Genomic DNA, 25,299 nt, shown 5'->3' on the forward strand with positions numbered 1-25,299 from the left:
CGAGCTTATGTATTTTGAATTAAATTAATTCTATTCATATATTTTTTTCAGAAATTTGTGATGCATCAAAATGTATTCATGGACAATGTGAAATCTTTGGTCACTCTTATAAATGCAGGTAAAATATACATTTATATCCATTTTAATTGCCACTATTCTTCTATTATAGTTTTCCTGGTTTATTTAGGTTGAAGTTAATTTATTTAGTTTCAAATTTAGCTTTAAGCTTATTTTTAAATTAAAATTTAAATTTAGTTTACATGTATTCAAAAAATCATTTATTGTATACATTTTAATTGCCCAAATAAACTTTTCTTATTTTCCAGCCAATGAATAATTGAAGTGTCTGAGTTCCAGAAATAGCTGGAAAGCTAAAGTTAAATATTTTTAATATTTTCGTGACACAAATTAGAAATCACATTTACATTTCCTATGAGATACAACGGATACGGAATTTCAAAACAATCGTTGAACAGCCGACCAAATTATGGGCTTACGACTATTATTGTTCATTTCCTTACCCTTGTAATTTTGAACCCAATATAGAGGATAAGGGGACTCCAGGATCAAGTATTGGGAGAAATTTGCTTTCGTGCATTGCTTTTGTTGATGGCACTTACCCGCATTTGCATTACATGGAGAGGATAGCCACGGCAACCTACCACGAATAACTAGATGACAGGAGAACTCTAACCCAGTATCCGTCCAACACCAAGGATATTTTACGTCAGCGCTGTGGTCGGTGAGAGCCGGATGCGGAATTCGTATCAACCAGCCAGAGCTGGGATTCGAACACGGTTCACTTCATTGACCTTTTCTGGATTTCGTGCCGACAATCGCCCGGTCTCTGGGAGAGGTTTTGATGGTCTTTCCTGGAGTTTTCACTGTATTTCAAATGCCATGATAGAACAGGAGAAAAGTAGTTCATTGTATAAACTGTTGAATGATTCACATGTAGCGGTATCAAAAATAATTTAAAATTGAATATATTAAACAAAAAAACAAACATCTATATTATATAAAACGCTAATACGTACGTATGTATCAATAAAACCGATGATATTTCTTTTCTCGCGCTGGTTTTCATTTTCAATTGATTGGATTCGGCGCGCAAGAGCACGTAGTGAGCATCATATGGCTAATCCATGTTATATAAAACGCTAATACGTTTTAATTGATAGGCTTCGGCGCGCAAGAGCACGCAGTGAGCATCATATGTCTATCTATCTCCGATTGTCACCGAGAAAAAAACGGTTGGTTGGTTATGAGTACTGAAATAGTTCCTTTTCATTGGCAGAAATGAGAAGTGTTATGCTATTGCTATTTTATTTTGAATTGAGCGCTTTATTCCACGTTTTGTCATATTATCTTTACATCCGGCGTTCAGTTGCAGACTACTATTTCATATTGTTTTACAACACATGGCTTTAGCCCTTTTGTGGGAAAGACTTTAAAACAAAACTTACAACAGTTACTTTTCTCAACAACTGAAATTAAGAATAGTGTGATTAAGAAAAATATGTGAACTGTTTGCAATTTCAAATTAATATTGAAATGAACAGGTTTAGAATTTTCTACAGTGAAAAGTTTTCGGAACTTCAGTGTTCAAAAAAGTATACAAAAGCTAGACGTTAAGAACGTATCCAATGAGCGAGTAAAGCGAGCATCGGATTGCGAAGCAATCCGAAATGAACTGCGAATGCAGTTCCGGGGGTAGGCGAGCACCAGCGAGCAGGGGGCGAAGCCTCCTAGTTTAAATATAAAATTCATTACCAACCGAAATTTTTTTCGCAATGCGTTGAAAATTAGCAGCCTTGTGTAAATAATCTAAATATTTTGATTTCAATCTAATACGATGAGATTTCATTTTTTTAATTGCATAATACCTAGTTTTAAGGACAAATGTTCTATCATCTTTGAGGTAAAAGTATTTCTCACCCATCTGCAGAAAAAGGGTTAAACTACACTTTATTAATGAACTGATCAAGTAAGATCACACTGGGCAGCAACTACCTTATCCATTATGACCAAATTTGGGAGTGGAAATTTCAAATCCAAAAAAAGTTTTGTTTCCAAAAGCTATTTTTTTAAAATTTTATTTTTAATTTATTTAAATTTTGATTTCTCAGGAACTATTTGACCAATTTTGCCAAAAGTATTTTGCCGTGTAAAAATACTTTGTTTAATATGATATAAGAGGTCAATTCAAAATTTTTTCGACCAGTAAAAATAAAATAATAAAAACATAATAAATACTCACAAAGACTTATCTTTTGCCTGGAATTATTTGTGACTAAACAAATTTTATAAGCTTGCGCAAAAATGTTTCAATTCGGTGAAATATGCAGAAAGTAAAATTAACATTAAGGAGTCCAAACGTTGGAGCGTTCTCCTGACCAAATTGTATGGACTATATTTCCCAAATTGCAGCTACCCCTAATATTTTGGGGGTGAGAAACTCGAATCCGTCAGGAAAAAGGTATATTTATTCAGAGAAAGTACGTTTTTGTGTCTGATTTCGTAACTTAAAATATCGTCTGCACTCATTAGTTAGTATATATTTGTGGTCACCCCCTCAAACCATTAAGATAGAGTCCTAGAAATCTATGTTCGACCATTAGATCAAAAGTTATTAAAGGTTGGTCCATTTTTTATTTTGCGCACTGTACAATGCTATACAGAATGAAGGGGAGAGTGGGGTCAATTGTAATATTTTTTACTTAACTATTTTTAACTAACAAAAAATCCAATATATTATTACTATTAATTGACAGACGAGTAAAGTAGACTATCCTCTACTAGAAAAAAAAAATACTTTATTTTCAATGTTATTATATTAGTTATTAACAATTTTTGACAGTCGTGCACTTGTTACAATTGTCCCCACTTACGGGGTCAATTGTAATAGTTCATAAATTCAACTAAAACATAGTTAATTATATATATTATCAGAGTTGTGATATATTTTTTATTGATCAAAATAGTAGTGATATTTTAGGAGTAAAAATAATAATGAGCAGAGACCTAAAGTGTTAAACCTTTAACTTTAAGGGGTTAAAAACTTTAATTTATGCTGTGAAAGGTGACAAATAAAATAATGCTCATGCAACATAATATAAATAATATAGGAAACTATTGTTGGTTCTAAAAGAGTCAAGTAATGGTTTGTAAACATAAGATTATTTATTTTCAGCTGTTACAATCTTCCCTTTACCTATTGTTACAATCGTCCCCAAGAAGCCATTTCAGTTTCATTTGTTAAAAACAATGCTAGTTAATTAACAAAACTAATTTTTTTTATTGAAATGTTAATTAAGGTGTCCACTTACATATTCGGTTAATAATTTTTATTTGTTTAAACAAAATTGCTTTGTTACAATATAATATTCTGATACCAAAAATGTGCTTACGTAGCGTGAAAATATCTTTTGTGATGTAACTCTTTCAAAAGTACATAAAAATGGTTGCCAGAAGGGGTGTATATGTAGATTTATTAAATGCACCTTATGTGCCACCTAAGAACCAAATCTAGAACCCGACACTCGAAATTTTTGCTCTGTTACAATCGTACCCTGTTACAATTGATCCCACTCTCCCCTATAGGTTTATACAATTGTCTATTTTTGAAAACGAAACTGAAGGCAAAAATCTTATGACTGCAACGCATCGCATCATAAACTAAAATTTACTATCGCCTTCGTCGTACCTCTCCCTACACAGCGGAAAAGTGGGGACTGGACTGGAGGTAATTACTGGAGGTAATTTCAAAAAAAATTCTGGTTAGTGATGTATTATTAATTAATTAGCGAAAAAAATTGTAGCTTGTGGAGAGAAACCGGTTACAGGTTTAATATCAGAGACACAAAAGCATCTAACATCTGTTCAAAAATATCATGCAACAGAAAAGAAAAATGTTATCCAATGTTGCTGTTATAACTATGCTTTTTACTGTAAATATGATCTCTATGATTTGTCCTAAATATGATCTTTGTCGTTGCAGATGTTTTGCTGACTATACTGGAAAACATTGTGATAAAAAATCATTGGAAGAATCACGTGGTAAGTTTAATCCGAGAATTAGTAAAAATCGGAAAAGCTGCGAAGCTTTTTCTTTGCATCCTTCGATTATATGTTACCGTTTCAAAAAAATACTGAAATTATGAGCTTTTATCATTTTTACAAACAAATACTCAAGCGTGTTGTCCGTTAATGGTTAAAGTCTTCTCCACAACAAGATACCCAGCCAGTAGTAACTTTTTCCTAAAAAAGTGTTCATAACAAATGATCACAATGGGAAACTTTATTTATTTTTGATTGTGCAGACGAAGTCCTATTTTTACTCTACTAATAATATTTACGCATTATTTTTATACTTTTGTTTCTCTGTTTCAGATAACGAGCTGATCGTAACTATTTTTGCTATCACCATATCAATGACTGCAGTAACTATGTTCGGTATAGTTTGTTGGCTCACTTTAATAAGGTAATGGTTATATTTATTAATATCTCGAATGTCCAAATTCTTTGAGAATGAAACGTTTTTCTATGTTCACTACGTGTTTGGAATTTATTTTAGAACTTAATTATAATAATTCTTTGTAAAAGTTGATTATCATATCATAGGCGAGGCACTCAAACTATAAAAAAAGTGTCTTAATGCTTGAACATGGTAGCAAAATTTATATCATAAAATATATCTCTAATTTTTAAAAATTGATCATCAACTGTTCATGATCATCACCATAATCCAGAAATATTTTAGATTTTTGATTTATATTATTTAGTTAAAAATATCGTGAGATTAAGTTGCCTTTAGGTATATATATATATATATATATATATATATATATATATATATATATATATATATATATATATATATATATATATATATATATGTATATATATATATATATATATATATATATATATATATATATATATATATATATATATATATATATATATATATATATATATATATATATATATATATATATATATATATATATATATATATATATATATATATATATAGTTACTCGAAAAAGCGACATTTGGTGTCCAAATCCGAATCAGAAAATACCATAGGTATGCTAGACTAATTTTGAAAACATTATCCTATATTTTAATAAGAATAAGGGAACTATCAAAACATGACATCAATGCAACTTGTTTCATGCATATTGATGCCAGTATGAAAGTACCTTTTAAAACAATACATTATAAGTTCAAAATACATTGTTAAAAGGGGTATACTGGTTTCATTCAACCATTTTTATTCATTAACAAAATGTCCATATTTTTTAACTGAAAGGTAAGCTCTTTGAGAGAATCAACATTTTAAAGAAAATTAATATGCGCATAATTAATATATATTTTAATGGAATATTTTATAACAAATACCATTTTTTTATCACGTGAAGCGTATGATCGACTACATCAAGTAATGTAAGAAATTTTTCATCGTACATTTATTTAAATAGTTTGATGTCCGAAACATTTAGGAAATAGTTATTAAAGTGTTAAATTAATTGCAATAGAAAAATATTTTGCGTAATTGATGCGAATATTTGGTGTTTAAAACGAAAAAAATAGCCATTTTGTTTATATTATTGTTCCCATCTTGTGAAAAAAGCCCTATTACCAGTTAAATTTTTTCTCCTTACTGATTAAAATCAGTTAAGGGAATTTTTCTTGTAACTACAGGTTAAATTAACACCATGTGTATTGTTTACCTAAGTCTCAGCCCTACGACGGCCTTTAACTCATTCATTTGTATGGCTAATGAGTAAAAATTACTGACCTTTGGAGTTGAGTGATAAAAGAAAAAACAATAGATTCTCAAATTGCGAATCAGAAAATAAAAAAATTCAAAATAAAAAACAATATTTTTAAAAACCACGTTTTTGTAGTAGAGAATAATAATTAAAGAAAAATTTGAAAAACGAAAAATGTGGGGCGCTTGAAATACATAACAGTAATGTTATATTAGTGTGTGTATGTGTGCTCTTGAGAATATGTGTATGTATATCTGTAATTGTAATTGTATCTGAATGTAGATGTGGAATATGTTTGTGTATATGCATATGTATGTAGCTGTGCATGTGTAAATGTGTATAGAAAATATGTATATATATGCGTATATGTTCTGTTATGTATTTCATTCGCCCCACGTTTTTCGTTTTTCAATTTTTTTTAATTATTATTCTCCACTACAAAAACGTGGTTTTTAAAAATATTGTTTTTTATTTTGAATTTTTTTATTTTAAATTAAAATTTTTTTAATTTTTATTTCATATTTTTTAAAATTATTACTTTTTAATTAATATTCTTCACTACAAAAATCGTGGTTTCTAAAAATATATATTTTTATTTAGATTATTTTTCTTAGTCAAGAGTAGTCAAGAGTACTACAAGACCACTACTAAAATAATAGAACTTTCATTTTAAATTAGGGATCCGAAAATCTTTTTAGAAAAACAATACCTTTACGACTTTCATTAGTTTTATGCTGATGACAACCAAAACGATCTGGAAATGAATGAGGAAAAACTGGATCCTACCACGTGATTTTTCAGCCAATAAAAATACTCCGACAATAAAAATCTTTTCACCTGACATGTAATACTAATTTGAAATAATGGAATCGACAACAAAAGACAATCTCGAAAATGAATTTTTTTCTAAATTTTAATTTTATTTTACTTTTTTCTCTTCATTTTCATGCATTGTCATCCAATTCTTAACTATGCGCCAAATTTAAAGTTTTTGGCGAGAAAACGGCTGCGTTATTTATGAGTCTGCGTGTTCAGTTGAGTCTGTCACCGAAGATAAATAATTTGGAGAAATGCTAAATTTAAACATAATTTTAATGAAAACTTAACAAAATTAAAACCATAAAAGAAAAATTGAACAAGTAAAAGCTGAAGAAAAACGTAAGGCAGGTTACCGAAAAAAGAGATAAGTAAAGTAAAGAAAAGTAGAGAAAAAGAACAAAGTATCGCAAAATGGTTTCGATGGTAACGAAGTTTGAGATGACCACGATTTATTTCTTGAACTTCAGTTCAGTTCAAATAGATAACAAAAATTATTTTGAGCGTAGAGCGTAGATTGCATATTTTAGGTTCGCCAGAGCATGAACTTTTAGAATCAAGTACGATGATTTCGCCACAGAAACTCCCCCTCCAAATACCGGAGGTATGGAGCTAGGGAATTCTGAATTTCACACGTCTACCACTCCTGGTGAACACTTGAGGTTGAGATTCTGATTTTGAACAATTCAAAGGAATGGAAGTTTCCAAAAAGGCAGGCTTGAGACGATCTATACTTATTGTAGTTGGGCGGGATCCAATTTTCAGAGTGAAATGTTTACCTTGTCGAGAGAGTACCTGGAAAGGTCCGTCGTATGGAGGGGTCAACGGAGGTTTTACCCAATCTTTTCGGATGAAAACGTGAGTAGAATCTTTTAAGGCGGGATGTACGAAACAGGTTTGACGAGAATGATCAGAAGCAGGAACGGGTGTAAGCTTTTCCATTGTCTCCCTCAAGTGTTCAATGAAAGTTGACTCTTCAATGGGTTTTGTGGAAGGGTTAAAAAATTGGCCAGGTAGGCGTAAACCTGTGCCGTAAACCATTTCGGAACAGGAACCTTTCAAGTCATCTTTAAATGCTGATCTGATTCCTAGTAAAACGATAGGAAGAGTCTCGGTCCATCGAAGTTTGTTGTGGCACATAATACCTTGCTTTAAGGTTCTATGCAGGCGTTCGATCATACCATTTGCCATAGCATGATACGGAGTGGTACGTATTCTTTTTATTCCCAGCATGGACGATAGATTGGCAAACAATTTTGACATGAATTGTCGGCCTTGATCACTTGTTATTACAGCTGGCACTCCAAACCGGGAAATCCAATTGGTAACGAAACATTTTGCAACAGTTTCAGCAGAGATGTCAGAGATGGGTATGACTTCAGGCCATCGAGTATAGCGATCAATGCAGGTTAGTAAATAACGATAGCCTTCTGAAGGTGGGAGAGGTCCAACCAAATCAATATGGATGTGTTCGAACCTATGATCAGGTAACTTGAAACTCTGCAAAGGACTGTTAGTATGTCTTTGAACCTTCGATTTTTGACAGTCTATGCAAGAACGTGTCCAGTGTGCAATATCTCGGTTTATTGACGGCCAGATAAATCTCTGCTTGATCAGTACTTTAGTGCTATTGATACCTGGGTGTGAAAGGCCATGCAAACTGTCAAAAATAATCTTTCGATGATTGACAGGCACGTACGGTCGCACAAGGTCGTTGGACACGTCGCAGTAGAGGAAAACGTTCGGCTGAACTTCCATTTTCTGTAACTGAAGTGATGAAGATGAATTTGTCAATAGGTTCTGTAGTTCCTGGTCATCCTGTTGAGCTTTAGCAATATCTTCCAGATTTGCATTAGCTAGACAAATATCGTTTATCCTAGACAGGGTATCAGCTACCACATTGTCAGCTCCAGAAACATGCTTAATGTCTGTGGTGTATTGGGAAATGTAGTCGAGTTGTCGTGATTGTCTTGGCGAACAAGTATCATGCTTTTTCCTAAAAGCGTATACCAGTGGACGGTGATCTGTGAAGATAGAAAAAGATTTTCCTTCGACTGAATCTCTGAAGTGTCGTATGGCAGAGTAGATGGCTAATAATTCCCTATCGTAGGTACTATACTTCTTTTCAGCTGGAGTTAATTTCCGTGAAAAGAAAGCAATAGGTCGTGAACCATCTGGCGTGTGCGCTTGTAAGACTGCGCCTAAGGAAACTTCTGAAGCATCGACTGTAATGGAGATTGGATGAGCTGAAGGAAAATATGCCAATGTGGCTGAATTGGCGAGGTCACGCTTACACTTTTCGTACGCAGATATAGCTTCATCAGTCCAATTTACCAATCTATTATCATTTTTCTTAGCATTTTTAAGAAAATCATGAAGTACAGCTTGGGTTTGTGCAGCATTAGGAATGAAACGACGATAGAAATTAAGCATTGCCAAGAATCTTCTTAAGTCGGATATTGTTTTAGGTTTTGGCAGGTTTAAAATAGTCTCAACTTTAGCCGGGAGTGCTTTAACCCCTTCAGGTGTGATTAAGCATCCCAGAAAAGAAACAGAGTCTTGGCCTAAGATACATTTAGAAGCGTTTAAAGTTAAACCGTGTTCGGCCAATCTTTGAAATACGAGTTTAAGGTGTACTTTGTGCTCTTGTTCATCTGTGGAGGCAATTAGAATGTCATCAAAATAGGGTATACAGAAATTTAAACCTGATAATACTTGATTTATAAAGCGCTGGAAAGTTTGGCCGGCATTCCGTAGTCCAAATGGCATAAATACATATTCGAATAAACCAAATGGGGTTGTAATTGCTGTCTTTGGTATATCCTCAGGGTTAACTGGAATTTGATGATACGCTCTACATAAATCTAAACTAGAAAATATCTTCTTACCTAATATAATATCTTCTTCGGCCGTTAGGCAACCGCCTTTTTAGTTTTCCGAATGTTTAGTTACGTCGCTGGTTACAGTTCGAAATTTGCATGGACTCTTGCTTTTTCTTGCTGAGGCTCCGAAATTAGTGTGGTAGAAACAAAATTCATTAGAAGGTTCAACATATTGGCGTCTGAACGGAGAACGTCCGTTGCGTGACATTTGGCGATTAAAAGATGGACTTCTAGACCTATGAAAATTTTGACGATTATGTACTATTTCCATCAAGTTAGCAGCTTGTTTAGACAACTCTGAAATTTGATGTTCCAAACTTGGATGTTCCGGTGTAGGGTCTGGCGCTGTAGTAGAGTTGACTGAAGTTTGAGGAACAAACTCTAGAATTCGGTCAGCCATAGTTGCCAAATTATTTAACTGTTCACTAGAAGCAACCAACACTAATTTTATATTAGCTGGTAGTCTATCAAGCCACAGTGATTTTAGTAAATCATCGCTGAAATGCTTTCCTGCTAAATCTCGCATTCTTTTTAACAGTAAAGATGGGCGCTGGTCGCCAAGTTCAACACCTTGTAATAAAGTTCGTAATTTTGAAGTTTCGGTTTCAGCATAGATTTCGATGAGTCGTGTCTTCAAAACGGAATATTGATTACTTCCAGGTGGACTGATAATCAAGTCTTGAATGGAATCCAAAATATGAGATTCAACGGCGGCAACAACATGATTAAATTTTGTGTCTTCTCTTGTTATGCCAGAAATTTCAAATTGGGCTTCGATTTGGGCAAACCACAATTTAGGATTATTCTTCCAAAAAGGTGGAGGTTTGACTGCTATTCGTGATATTTCCGACACTGGTACTGCTTCTGAACTTTTATCTTCCGGCAATGGCATATTTTACAGTATTCATGAAATTTCAATGGAAAATGTTAATGTTGTACAATTGCATACGAGAAGAATTCAATCCACAAACTGGAATAGAGGCGATAAATCCACAAAAAACCAGGTCACCACTTATCTTTGGCGAGAAAACGGCTGCGTTATTTATGAGTCTGCGTGTTCAGTTGAGTCTGTCACCGAAGATAAATAATTTGGAGAAATGCTAAATTTAAACATAATTTTAATGAAAACTTAACAAAATTAAAACCATAAAAGAAAAATTGAACAAGTAAAAGCTGAAGAAAAACGTAAGGCAGGTTACCGAAAAAAGAGATAAGTAAAGTAAAGAAAAGTAGAGAAAAAGAACAAAGTATCGCAAAATGGTTTCGATGGTAACGAAGTTTGAGATGACCACGATTTATTTCTTGAACTTCAGTTCAGTTCAAATAGATAACAAAAATTATTTTGAGCGTAGAGCGTAGATTGCATATTTTAGGTTCGCCAGAGCATGAACTTTTAGAATCAAGTACGATGATTTCGCCACAAGTTTGTGGCCAGTCGGGAAGTTAGTTTAAAATCGATTGCAAAATTCCACCCGGACAGACATACACGAAGGCAAGTTTATATAAACGTGGTAAAATGACAATGGTCTCTTGCCTCGACTTCCCCAGGGAATCAAACCCCGAGGTACACAGGAGATATTCTGGCCAATTTTGAAATAAAGGAGAAATTATCATAGCATATGCAGTTATTTGCCAAATCTTTTGGAAAGTACCCATAGGAAGAATGCAGTCGCTGGAATTTATTTTATATTGTCCTCCAATTTCTCAAAGTTTTTTTTTTTTTTTTTTGTAATTACATTTATCACATTTGAGTGCGTACTAGAAGAATGTGGCACTTTGCTGCGCGATATACTCGTTAATGCTGGCACCTTTGAAGTCTTTTCTCAAGACTTCTGTTCTTAAAAATCTGGTGGCTCCAATGATCCTCCTCAGGAATTCATTTTTTATGATATTTATTTTGTACTTTATAAAATCAATTCATGCAAGCCTGCCAACTTTTGATCTTATCGAGAATGACTTTTCCAAGTGGTAGTTAAATAATAAATAAACTACGGTCAGAGGTTGGGAAAATTGCATTGTTTTTGAAGTTTACTGTTACTACTTTGTTACAAATGTAGTTTACGACAACTCCTTTTTTTATGTAGAGACTGCAAATTATTTTTTATAATGTAGTCACTACTTCTACTTCTTATTGGAGATGAACTTTGCTGGAGTACTAAAATCACATCGATATTTTAAATAGATTTGAAAAAGAAATTAGCTTGCATTATACATGAGAGAATAATTAATTCTAGGTGCGTCAATGGTTTTGTTAATTTGGTCTGCTTTGATAAGGACGTTTTACAGAAAAGCTAAATAATAATTTTCAAAAACCTGTCATGCGTTACTTCTCTGCATAACCAGCTCCCTACGCTTATAGCCCTGCGGAACACCGAATTTTTAACTTTTTACCCAACCCAGTAACGATTAAACAGTCAGGTAAAAATACAGTGCAAATAATCTTTGTTATATATATCTTTGTTATATAAAATTGAATCGCCGTGAATATCTTAGGCATGAATATCTTTTACTTACTTTTAATTGTTTTTTACTTACTTTCAAAAAACTGTTCAACCAGAAATATTAATTAACCGTTCATATTTGAGATATTTCTTAAATAATGCATAAAAGAGCAAATCATTGATTCAGAAAATAATGTGAAAAGAAAGATCAATGAAAAATGTACATAGCTAGGTTTTGTTAATATTCAGAGATTTATTGTAATTAATTTTAATTTTATTGTTTTCACCTTATTTTTTTCGGTTAAAATATACTTGAGGGTGCCCCTTGGCGAAATTGGCGACTCATGTTTGGCGCCATTCTTGTTTGCGTAGAACACTGTGGTAACCGGAATGGCGGCCAAAACTTTATAAAATTGTAATGAACCCACTATAAGCAAAATTAATTAACACAATAAAATTAATTTTGAATCGAAGCAAAAATTAATAGAGTAAGCACATTAGGAAAGGGAAAAGAAAAAAACTGATTTATTCATTAAACTTCAATATCCTCAGATTTAGGTTCACAGAATTCTCTAATAGCAGTTAGATACTGTCTAAATTTATCATGAATTGAATCTGTCTACCTCCATCACCACATAAATTCGGTGAAATACAAATCGAAAATGGCGTCTGTGGTACCGGACTGGTGGTGATATTTTATTATAGTCCCGTTTTATGACTGCCCACATACCTTCGATCTTATTGACCATAAGCAAAAGTAACCTTACCAGTCGGTATCCAACGTAGAACTAACGGACTTCTGAAATTACACATACTGTTGAACATTTAAAAATGAAGCTGAAATCTAAACCTATTAGAATCACGATTAGGTTTCAACGTAGCGAGAATCAAGGGGCATCCTCAAATATAGTCTACCTATTTTTTCATAACAATTCTGACAAAAATGTTTATTGATTATTGATAACATAATAATAATTTCATTTTATATTTTTTTTATTAGTATTCAGTATGACGAAAAAATTGAATTGCTTAATTTAATTTGTCGAATTTCAGTTACATATGGAAACTAAAATATTTTGTCAGTTACCAGTATTGAACTTAATTGGGCAATTACTTGCAATGGTATTTGCTTTTGAAATATTACTTAGCTTCAACTTATTAATATTACATATTTTAATTTGTTTGCCATATTGTAACGTTTTTTTTCAATTTTAATTGTTAAAATTTTAATTGTTTTCAGTTTAAAATTTAAATTCCTGGGGGGGGGGGTAGAGATGAAGCACCATATAGGAAGCGTCCGGCATCCTATAAGATCAACAATGATTTGAGTTAGGCTCTGCCACGCGTGCTTCGAATACGGAGATTAATCACCGGCTAATGCCATTTAGTAATGTGCTAAATAATATTGCTTCCTCGCATTATCTAAGTTTGTAACATTGTTTGTATTAAAATTGCTTTATACTAGTTTATAATGTTTATAATAAGCACCTGTGACATTTTACAATCCAACCATATTCTCTCTATGGGATGTTGGAGGATGAAAAATTGCCAGGAAAATGACTTTAAGTTTGTTCGAGAAGCGAACAAAAATGTAATTGCGTAGCAATTATCGGGGGTTGACGAGCACAGCGAGCAGGGGGCGGAGCCCTCTAGTATATATATATATATATATATATATATATATATATATATATATATATATATATATATATATATATATATATATATATATATATATATATATATATATATATATATATATATATATATATATATATATATATTGTCCTGTTACGGTTGGGTATAAAAAAGAAATAAAATGAAAAGTTGCTAAAAAAAGCAAGCGATAACAAATTTTAAAAAAATATATAAAATTAATGGCCGGGTGAAAACAATATAGTGGTGCATTTTCGAAGTTTGGCTAATTTTACAACCCAGAAGAAATCTTAATTTTTAAAGTTCCAGAAGATAACAAATGTATTCTACAAAAACATACCTTCCTCTCCATAGAAGATATCCAGTCCTGGATCAGAGATGAGTTTACAAAGAAAATCTCCAACAATCTGTGGTTACCTTCTAGGAAATCCAGATGAATAAGTCACTAATAAAACAGTTATTTCAAACTAAAAACTCTTTATTTTGAGGATCCATATTTAACGGCAAAAATAGTGTCCAACACACAGTCTCTGGTGGAGAAGTGGGTGAAGGGTAAATAAATTCAGGAACACGGAAATTTTGGATGAAACTGACTTAGACGAGATCAAATTCAGATTGCATGTTGACGATCATTCTCCTCCATCTTAGAGATCAATTTTATCCATTAATCAATAAGTGAGAACCGGAAGCCAAGGTGTTAGCAGCAGTACCGACAGTTGAAGCACACTCCCGGATTTGGGATTCTTGATAAGAAAGCATCCATCGCAAACAGTTTTCTCAAAATTGAAGATAACGTTTATGTTTTTATGAATAAGATTTTTATGATCTGCTATCAAAAATTCGGAAATTTTATTGGAAGGCATATTGAAGCTACTATATTAGCAAAAAGGCAGTCAGTGGAATTTTTATATGGCCGAAGAAAAGGTTCATCTCATAAATGAGAAACTACACAAAAAAATGGCGAAGGAGACGCCATCCTCACCTCCTAACGAGGACAGGATATCAAAAAAATAAAACACGCAACAGCGCGACGTGGAGTATGATACTCTCGAATTTCGAATGCAATCGTCATCTTTCGCGCGCTCTTTTTATAAGAGACAAAAACTTAATGGTTGAAGTTGTAGTACATGTTGTGCAAGTTAAAGTTAAATTATCTAAAAATTAGGAGTTGAGACGAAAAATTGATTATACGTTAACAGTTACGGTTGAGAAACACAACATACACGCGGAGATGAAAGATGCCGACAACCAGTGCGAATTCTCAGAAACGAAAAAGGGTGGAATGTTCTAGAAAGAAAGGGGCTCTGCAAGGAGCTGGTAAGGAATTTTAGGGGGAGACTGTCCAAATTGCGCTACCGCTTAAGGGGCTAAAGAAAGATGATGAAATAAAAAAATGTATTACAAAATTATAAATTAAGTCAAAAGAATTAGTATTTTGATTAAAAAAAACAGGATATTTAGAAAATTAGGCTGTGACCTAATGTCACATATATATATATATATATATATATATATATATATATATATATATATATATATATATTGTACTGTCTTCTTTTTCTCAATAGCTTATGTACACTTTTTCGGACTCATGGATTATAACTGATTCTGTATTAAACTCATGACATTTCAAACCTTGCTAAAAGTTATTTCTTTTTAGGGGTTATTTCTTTTACTATTTATTTATAAAGTTATTTCTTTTTAAATTTATAGACACTGTTAGGGAATCACTTATGTCAAAAACGCTGCATGAATTTATAAACGCAAACAAAAGAGCCTCTTTTGTTGGCATATAATCAAACATTTGTTCATTTGAAACAAGACCTTTTTTTCTATTTTGTTGTTCATCACTAATAGTTATAAGTGTTAAGGGTTTGGGAATATAAATATTTAAAACACGGGCACTTATTTGTGAATTATTTATTTTATTATGATTACATTTTATTGCATTTTTTTTATTAATCTGGAAAATTCGACTTTAACTATGCTGTAAAAAATAAATCATTGTTATAAATTATTAATTGCTGTATAAAAATTATATTATTAAATAAATAAAAATAAGCAAATGCCTCAATAAACCCGCATTGAAATGTGCATCAAAACAAAGTTTAGAAAATTTTTTCATTGAAAAGTGTTTTAATTTTGCCTTCTTTTAATTTCAGAATGAAAAGTAAGGTGTTCACTCAAGATCCCGAAAAAGTAAATCTCATATGAGATTTATGCGTGACAACTAAAAATATTCAAGAAATTCATATGTTGATCATAGAAAAGAGTTAATTTTTGTTACTATTCAGATGCTCTTGGAATGTATATATTTCATTATCACTGTCCTCAATATACATTTTAAAATCAAAATCCTTGTCAAAAATGAAGTAAACAGAACAGCAAAGACAAAGATGGAAACAAAATTTTATAGAAATTTAATAAAAACTGGAAAGGAAAGCAGAATAAAATTTACAAAAAACAATTCGATTTCTGTTTTTTTATAATTGCCTTACAGCCTTTTTCTGTTTACTCTGGAATTATTTGATGTTTTTGATTCCCTCCTCATCAGATTTGATTCCTTAGATTTCTGAAGAAACTTTTTTTTTTCACATTTAAAAATCTGTTTACAACTTCTAATTTGCCTCACACTTTTGACTTCGTTTTCGACAAATATTCCAAAACTACTTAGTTTCATTAATACAGAAACTGTTACATATTTTATTATTTAATACAATTACACTATTTGGTTCAAGCGTTGTTTATAAATGTATTGAGAACGATACAATTTTAATTGAAAACAAATTTAATTTATTTCTTTTTTTGACAAATATTAGAAAACTAATTTAGTTTCATCAAAAAAAAATATTTTTTAATTGTGCTACAAGATTTCGTTTCATAGGTTTTTGAAAAACTTTTAGTTATCCTGATTGAAAGTGCTCGTGTTTATCAATTTTTAAATTCGCACTGATGCTACTATTCGAGTTGGTGCTCCACTACCTTTACCAATTTTCATAGGAAATACATAAAGCATTGCACCTGCAATTGGAATTTCACCAACGTTGGCTACATTTTCTAAAATAAAAGACCTACGCCCTAGAATATAACCGTGGCATGGAAAATGTGTGCTTGTACCTGGATCAATGGACGCGGTGTCAGCGCCTACTCCCATGACACTTCTATTCTCTGCTAACCACTTACAAGCTTCTTCTGAGAATCCTGGAAAGTGCAGTTTTGTGGGGTCATCGCTTGGGGTGCCGAAAAAAGCATCACGGTCGTTCCACTTCTGCCCCCAACCAGAGTTCAATAAAACTATAGTTCCATTCAAACTCCTTTGTGTAGTGCGTTCCCAGTTCCTGACATCCTCAACGTTAGCTACAGCATCCGGACAAAGTGATGCTTTTCGAGTTATGTCTATGACAGCTGCTTTCCCGAAGAAGGACTGGGCTGGTATCTCATCAACGGTAATCCCTCCTTTGACAACATGTGCCGGAGCATCCATGTGCGTACCAGTGTGCGTAGAGGTGTAGAAATCTTCATATTGACCCCTAAAATAAAATAAAAAATAAAATTATATGAAAGACAAAGACACTTTTCTATAACCGTCGTTAAATAGCCGATCCAGATTTGAGCTTACAACTACCAATATTTCAACAATTCATTTCATTTCAATTCAATTCATTTCAATTTCAATTCATTTCCGAAGACTTGTGATTTTGAACCCAATCCAGAAGACACGGAAACTCCTGGATCAAATATTGGAAGAAATTTGAATGCGTGAAAGTTTTTTTGATGGAATTAATCCGCACTTTCCTTACATGGTCAGGGAAACCACGGAAACCTCCCATGTTTAGCTTGATGGAAAGATAATACCAACATATTATGCCTCTACCACTGAGAATATTTTAAGCTAGCACTGTGGTCGTTGCAAACCGGGTTCAGAATTCTTATCGACCAGCCGTCGTTAGTGTTCAAACATGGGGTGACTTCATTTTGAGGCGAGAGCTCTATCCACTGACCCACCACGGCATTATAGATGCATATTTGTTAAGTTGATCATCCTCGTATATTGAACACCTTTCAAGTACCAAGACAGAGATGCGAACTTGTTCCGCTTTGTCAACAATCTTGTTCTCTAGTGGTTTAAAAATTTAGTATTTTTTTTTCTCCGCCGGAAACTATAAATTCTAATAAAATTAGACTTTTTTTGTAATTATCTTTTAATGAGCCTCTTAAAGAGAGGGTGACATTCACCATTATTCGGAGAGTTTGGTTTGTAAATCTCTATTTCGTAATAAAACCTTATACAGAAAACGGAACAATTAGCCTCCCTGCAGAACTTGAAAAATCACACAAATTCCCTTTTATTATCTGATTAGTTGCTTAACCTCTTCGGGACGGTCGAGCATTCGAATAGACTTCTGATGGGAAAAAATAAAAATTGTTAGATTACATGTGGGCTTATCATTCTTATTTTTCTTTCACTTCTATTTTAATATATCTAATGAATGCAATAGTCTAACAATATAATTTTCGTATTGGATTCGGTGAACTAAATAAGTCAAACTACTATTATTCTACCCAAAAAAACGTGTTATTAGTTACATCATTTTCATCTTTAATGTCGCCACCCTAAGAATGCATAGGTGACTCAACCATCTCAAAGAAGTTAACAGGACTACCAAAGTTTTGCACGCAAGTGATGAACTTTTCTCTATGAAAATACAGAGTATTTTATAGAGAAATAACGCTTTTTAAGTTATGACTTCACATTTATAAAAATTCTTGTTAATTTAATATGAAACATAAATATTACATTAGTGATACAAACATTAGCAGGCTTGCTTGTTCAATAAATGTTTATAACCCTTTGTTATGTAGAAGAACAGATAGAGCAAATTAGAGAAGGCAATTACGAAATTTGGACGAGATTTAAATCGTCACTTCCATACTAAACAGAATATTTGGTGGGTCACTACTTGGCCAGGATGGCTCTCATAAAGCCTTGACGAAATGCACACCCTCATTTAATGAAATGTATAACTTCCCGGAGGAAGGGGGCAGAAAAAATGGTAAAGCTTTTTTTCCTCTATTTTTAATGGCGAGGTAAAAGGTTTTCATAATTGCAATTTTCAGTCACATTTTTCATTTCCGGTAGGAATTAACGAGAAAAATAGCATGAAAAATACTGAAAACAATTTTGAAAACAAAGAAATGAAAAGGAAGGCAGTGACTCAGACTAAGAAACTTTATTTAAAATACCGCCTAGTTCTAATGCTGTAAAATCATTTCAAAATTTTGAACAACTCTTTTAAACTGAAGAAAATAGAGATGATTAAACATTTGGAGCATTGTATTACGACAAAAAGAAGAGAAAGAAAGTTTTTTAAAGTTAAACAATCAACGTTAGATAAACATATATTTCTAATTCTCAGTAAAAAAAAAATCTGAAAGCAATATGCAGTTATTATACTAATCATGAACTAGCATTGAGCAATCACCTCAATTTAACGAGAATTTTTCTAATTCCTAAGTATAGACCCTATTGCAATATTTGAAATTTTAGAACTAAATAAATAAAAATAAGAACCATTTTAGACAGAAATAGGACTTTTTTTTCATGCTAACCTATGATAAATTATCTGTCCGGCATTATGTAACTAATTGAGATTTGTGAATAGTTTTCGACGCATTTTATTCATTGAAAATTTGTTTCGTTAAATTTGTATACTGTATCTTTTGAAACTGAGCTTAGTCAATCCTCTTTTTGGTACGTTAGAGTTCTTTTCCTAAACTTATAATGTAAATCTACATGATAAGGCAACAAATAATTCTTAAAAAAAATGAAATTTTAAGTTATTTCATTTCTTATATAGTTTTGATTTACACTACCTACCAATATGCAAATGACTCTATCTGCGGTCCTGAGATACGTCACGCCCTCCTAATATGAATTGGGACTCTTGGTCTCCATTCATGGTAAACTCAACGCCGATTCCTACTGCACTATTTTGGAAGAAAATGTGCTTCCTACGTTGTGGCAGTTTAACGGGGTGGACCCCTGTTACTTCCGTGACGACAATGCCAACTGTCATGTTGCGAGGGTCACCAAGGCTTGGCATGGTGCTAATGAGGTTGATCGAATTAACTGGCCGGTTCAGAGCGCAGACCTGAACCCTATCGAGAACCTCTGGGACGAGTTGGATCGCCGAACTAAGGGGTATACTACCCGCCCAAAATCGGTGAAGGAACTTACATGTCTTCTCCTAGCCGAGTGGAAGAAAATACCACAAGCCGTCACACAAGGACTTGTGGAAAGTATACCCCGGATTGTTCACCAACTATTGACTATGAATAAAGTTTGTTTTCAATCACACGTGTCCAAATACTTATTGGTAGATAGTGTATGCTTAAGTTAATTTGTTTTACCTTGTGCAAAGAACTTATACACAGTTAGTATTGTTATGTACAGCGGTCGGAAAAACTACAATATTTTTGTAGTTTACTACAACTATTTTATTACATATGCAGTTAACTACAGCTACAACTACTTTTTTTTTCTTCAAATGTAGTTCAACTACTTCAAACTACTTTCGAAATAGCAACTACTTCATTACTTAAGGGAGGTGAACTTTGCTTGGAGAAAACAATTTACTGCCATGTTCAAAATGGTTTCGAATGAAAAATTGTCTTGCATTAAAAATAAGGAATTATGATAAAATATTTATTCTTGTTCACACGAGCCAGTTTGTATTCTGAGATATTATTATTTCAATTTGTTCAGTATCCCTTCAACATTTTATGATTTCTCGGCAGCGAATTATTGATTTGAGAAATGTTAGGATATTATCAAATATTAGCAATTTTGTTAACCCTTTGACGGTCAGTGAAATGAGCAGTTTTCGTTTCATTAATTCGCGCAGTATTACGAGCAAACAGTAGTCGAAAGTGGCAGCTGTTTTCCACCGCCGTGCTACCGAAAATGTCACTCTATTCTGGCTAAATGTCAACTGCTCCGCTTTCTGGAATTGTTATAATAAAGTGGTAGCAAATTATGTAGTAAATTTCGTTGGAGAAGGACAGTTACGCCTACTTTTTAATAGAGTAGCCAGTGCATGTATTTAACATGCATTTTATATGATACTTATAGTTTTTGATATTTAGTGGTGAAAAAATTACTGAAAGGAAAAATACTAAACTGAAAGTAACTTGACTTTTGCCATCACTAGGAAATACTATTTTACAAAGCGGAGCAAGTTGGCATCTCTGGATGCGGTTGATAGCTCGCCTCAAGCGTTTTAAAAATTTCTTAAAGTATTCGTAGAACATAAGTAACAGTTTTTACGAACTTTTCGTTTTTATCATAGTCAATGCAGAATAATAATGGTGAACGAGCTCAGCTCGTCAGCGCGCATTGGGGGAAAATTTCACAATGCGAGTAGTGCTCGTCACTAACCATTACTGTCAAAATCTTGTTCCCGAGAGGAACTCGTTCGCGCGCATTATGAGGCACGATTCCATTGCGAGATGAGCTCGTTCATAACCGTCAAAGGGTTAAGTTCTAAATGCTCTTTTATTTCCTCTAAGAAATTAAGGACATCGAAAATATGTTTCCTACCTTTAAAATGACATCTGCGTTTCGCAAGCATATATTCGCATGTGTGCGAAAGTGTGACCAAAGTGATAAATAATTAATTATTCGTTATCGCTAGCTTAATTATTAGTTATGCGACTCTTTGAATACACAATTCTTATTAACTCGCAGTCACAGGACATTTTAAATTGCGTCCACTAACAGAACCGGGCGAATATCTATATAATTCTATAAATTCTATAATTCTATAAATCTATAACTCTATAAATCTATAATTCTATAAATTCTATAATTCTATAATCCCATCAAATTGTATAAATTAGTTGCGTTAGATTCCTGCACACAAAAAAGTAGATTTCAAGAATAGAATTCTATAAATTCTATAAATTATAGTAGAATTCTAGAATTTATAGTAGAATTCTATAAATTCTATAATTCTATAAATCTATAATTCTATAAATTCTATAATTCTATAATCCCATCAAATTGTATAAATTAGTTGCGTTAGATTCCTGTACACAAAAAAGTAGATTTCAAGAATTTCTACAAACTGAATTTTTTTGTCACCCTACACAACAAACGAATATAAAATTAGCGACTACAGTAGTTTCACTAATTTTAGTGTGCTACTTCCGACCACTGATTATGTCACATAAAATACTTGTTGTTGTACTTAAATAAAAGTTAGGGGGACAATAATTATTAAAATTACTTTTATTTAACAATTATAAGTACTATTTTTAAATTTACTTTCTTCTAAAGGAGATAAAAACCATTTCACTTACTTTATTGTTACTTTGTTATAAATATTTAAAAAGTGTTAACGGTTAGAAAAATGCACAGTCTCGAGAAAAAAAATATGAGCAATTATAACATAAAATATCATTAAAAAGAGCAACAAAACACATTTTGTAACATGTATTTTAAAAATTAAAAAATTATTTGGGAATTATCTAAATTTTAGAATTTGAAATGGGGGAAAATGAAGTCGTTTATGAAAAGTTCGTAAGAGAGTTGAAGACAATACTTACCATTTTGTTACCAACTCTTTGTTGGGGCCTTTAACTAATTTTTCAATTTTGAATTTACTGTATATTGGATAACGTAACGTAGTTTCATCATATACATAAGTCATATCAATTAGCTTTCTACTTTTACGTTTAGCATTAGTAAAATGTAAACTTAAAATTGTGAATAATAAGACATGAAACAATTTCATTTCAAAATCGAAATAGAATATTAAAAATATTCGTGAAATATTTCAAAATCGTGCATACATATTACAAACGAATTTCTTTATAGTAATTGCAACTTTTAAATATGTGGGTTTTCTTATATGAAACGGAGTAAGATTTTTTGCAACCTAAATCACGAGTATTGATTGGATACTAATTACGTGAAGCATTTCTAAAGTTAGAATGCATCGGTGTCTGTGCAAACAAATTTTAAATTACATATTTCTGTATCGTGATGTGTGGCTTAACAAGTGGTATGGTAATAAGAAAAGTTCCAGACAGCACGAAAAAGTAGAAGAAAAGCACGCATTCCGAAAAAGTAATTACCTTTTTAATTATCTAGGAAAATTCTAGTAATCTGTATGAACAGTGTGCAATTCTTATATTGTTTCCTCACGTTTTAACTTCCTTCCATGTTTATCAATGTGAAATGTCTGCTGGAGTTTCGCGTCAATAGTTCCCTTATCGCTATAAGCAGAATTTATTGTCGGTCGAAATTTCACAATTTTCGATTATTGTCAGATGGAAGCAAGTTTCAATCGTTTCGTGTCTGCTATCTTTAGTTTTTCTTTAATTGAATTACATGCATTAAATAGATTTAATGACATTATTTACAGGTTACGAAGGTTTAAGACCATAAAAAAATCCAATTAGTTATAAGTAGTTGAATTATTTTGTATTTTCAATAAGAAAAAATATTTCGACAAAAATTTGTATTTTTCCAACAGGCGATCTACCTTTGTAGTTATTTTAAGGTATATCGAACATTATTGAATACTTGGGAGTGTCATTTAGCTTTAAAAAAAGCATAAGTGTAGGGTAAAACAGCCCAGTATACATTTGTTTAGTATATCCTACACAAAGAAGCCAACTTGTTCCGGTTTGGTAAAAAAATTATTTTCTAGAGGGTGGAAAAATTCAAGTTATTTTTTGTTTAGTATTTTTCATTTTAAATAGTTTTTTCACCACCACATATCTAAAATTCACACTATCGTATGAAATCCAACTTTATTGCAGTTATCTCTTGATCTCGAGTTGGAATTGATAGCTGCAGATTCATTGTTTTTGATCTCGGATTGAAATTGATTTTGCGAAAGTGGTTTATGAAGCTGAAATCGTGAAAGAAATTGGATCCATATCGACGTGAAAGCGCGCTGCTCTCATGTGTAAGTTGAATCGCTATTGATATTCACTTATAATTTATTGACCATTTAATTTGGAGTGTTGATGACGTGTGTTTATGCCGCGTTTACAAACAATTGAAACTGTAAATATATCTTCGTGAACTATTATTTAAACTGATTTATTTGTGTTTTGTGCTACAACAGTGATACATAAGAGTTCCATGTTTTATACACTAGTGAGTTAGGACTATATTTTTGTAATGGTAGATACACTACATTACTCCCCCACCAGAATTATATCTGTTATAGAGTTCAATGAACGGATACCACTAGTTGATTGATTACTGTTTTTTGTGAGATGCCGGGTGAATTGTATTAAGATCACCGTACTTTTTTGCTGATTGTAAGTGTTGTATTATGTTCACGGTCGTGGTTGCTCCCTGTGTTGCCATTAGCAGTCGAATGTATGCAAACTAACATTGTGTGAGATTGATACGAGACTGAGTAGCACCAGTGCGTGGAATTGGCTAATGTAGCAATGTGGAATATCTATCGAGGTAGGCGTTTCTATCAAAGTATGCGTGTTCACACGTGACCTTCGAGAATGAGAAGGCCTTACAACTCTTTCGTGACGTCACTGTACTTCGATCATTCCTCTGCGCTTGTTGCGAGCTTTTAACATGGGGAAAGATTTCCTAATATAATTATTTCTACTTTGTCTCTTCATATAATATTAGACACTCATTAAAATGCCGCAAAAATAGTTGGGAACAAGGACTGAAACCTTTTTTTCTTTCTCTTTAAATTTAATTAATAAAACTGTTAAAAGAAAAATTTGAAAACTAAAAAATTCGTGATAATCAAAAAATATGTTATCCGTACAAATATATGAATCACAGTCCTTAAGAAAAAAGTGATTTTTGGAGCTTAGATATCATTTTTGAATATTTTATTTGTGAACAGAATAAAAATTTCATATCAAATACTAAATAAAAAAAGAAACATGGTAAATCACAAAAAAGGAATACTTTATTACACAAAAAAGTAACAACAAACTTTTAATGCTTATTTTGACATTATTTCTATCACAACAAATGAAAAAAAAATTAGATTCCATTTCTTACCTACTTAAAAATAAACATTGAAATATATTGTATATCATTATAAAAATCATTAGACAATGAGTGTTAAAAATTGCAATAAATGCTTAGAAAGATATAAAAGAATTTCAATGATACAATTATTGAAGTAGAATTAGAAAAAATTCCAAGTTTTAAACTAAGAGTGATTTTTGGAGCTTAGATACCATTTTTGAATATTTTATTTGTGAACAGAATAAAAATTTCCTATCGAATACTAATAGAAAAATAAACATGGTAAATCACAAAAAAGGAATACTTTATTACACAAAAAAGTAACAACAAACTTTTAATGCTTATTTTGACATTATTTCTATCACAACAAATGAAAAAAAAATTAGATTCCATTTCTTACCTACTTAAAAATAAACATTGAAATATATTGTATATCATTATAAAAATCATTAGACAATGAGTGTTAAAAATTGCAATAAATGCTTAGAAAGATATAAAAGAATTTCAATGATACAATTATTGAAGTAGAATTAGAAAAAATTCCAAGTTTTAAACTAAGAGTGATTTTTGGAGCTTAGATACCATTTTTGAATATTTTATTTGTGAACAGAATAAAAATTTCCTATCGAATACTAATAGAAAAATAAACATGGTAAATCACAAAAAAGGAATACTTTATTACACAAAAAAGTAAC

The 25,299-nt window shown here is 32.0% G+C and overlaps 2 protein-coding genes across 2 annotated transcripts in view; one reads left to right on the forward strand and one right to left on the reverse strand.

The window, feature by feature from the left end:
• The window catches only part of LOC147808577 (uncharacterized), a 57,423-nt gene extending 41,384 nt beyond the window's left edge, over window positions 1-16,039 (forward strand). Inside the window, exons 13-16 of the mRNA XM_087163421.1 lie at window positions 52-118; window positions 4,001-4,059; window positions 4,393-4,483; window positions 15,738-16,039. Of these exons, the coding sequence (XP_087019547.1) occupies window positions 52-118; window positions 4,001-4,059; window positions 4,393-4,483; window positions 15,738-15,789 (269 nt within the window). The 3' untranslated portion in view covers window positions 15,790-16,039. The remainder of the gene's footprint in view (window positions 1-51; window positions 119-4,000; window positions 4,060-4,392; window positions 4,484-15,737) is intronic.
• On the reverse strand, window positions 15,980-22,540 carry LOC147808578 (uncharacterized). The gene is made up of 2 exons (XM_087163422.1): window positions 22,183-22,540; window positions 15,980-17,105 (listed from the first exon to the last, which is right to left on the reverse strand). Exons 1-2 carry the CDS (start codon window positions 22,368-22,370, stop codon window positions 16,514-16,516), a joined length of 780 nt encoding a protein of 259 aa, XP_087019548.1. The 5' UTR covers window positions 22,371-22,540; the 3' UTR covers window positions 15,980-16,513.
• Between the last annotated feature and the right edge of the window lie 2,759 nt (window positions 22,541-25,299).

This window comes from Parasteatoda tepidariorum, chromosome 5 (genome assembly GCF_982258835.1).
Source record: "Parasteatoda tepidariorum strain Cologne lab strain chromosome 5, Ptep-v5.0, whole genome shotgun sequence".
Classification (NCBI taxonomy): Eukaryota; Metazoa; Arthropoda; class Arachnida; order Araneae; family Theridiidae; genus Parasteatoda; species Parasteatoda tepidariorum.

Excerpts from the sequence above, each read along its gene's own strand:
- LOC147808578 (XM_087163422.1), bottom strand. The coding sequence starts at position 22,370 with ATGAAATTGTTTCATGTCTTATTATTCACAATTTTAAGTTTACATTTT. Across the intron at positions 17,106-22,182 it reads AAAGAGTTGGTAACAAAATG|GGGTCAATATGAAGATTTCT; the intron begins GTAAGTATTGTC and ends ATTTTATTTTAG.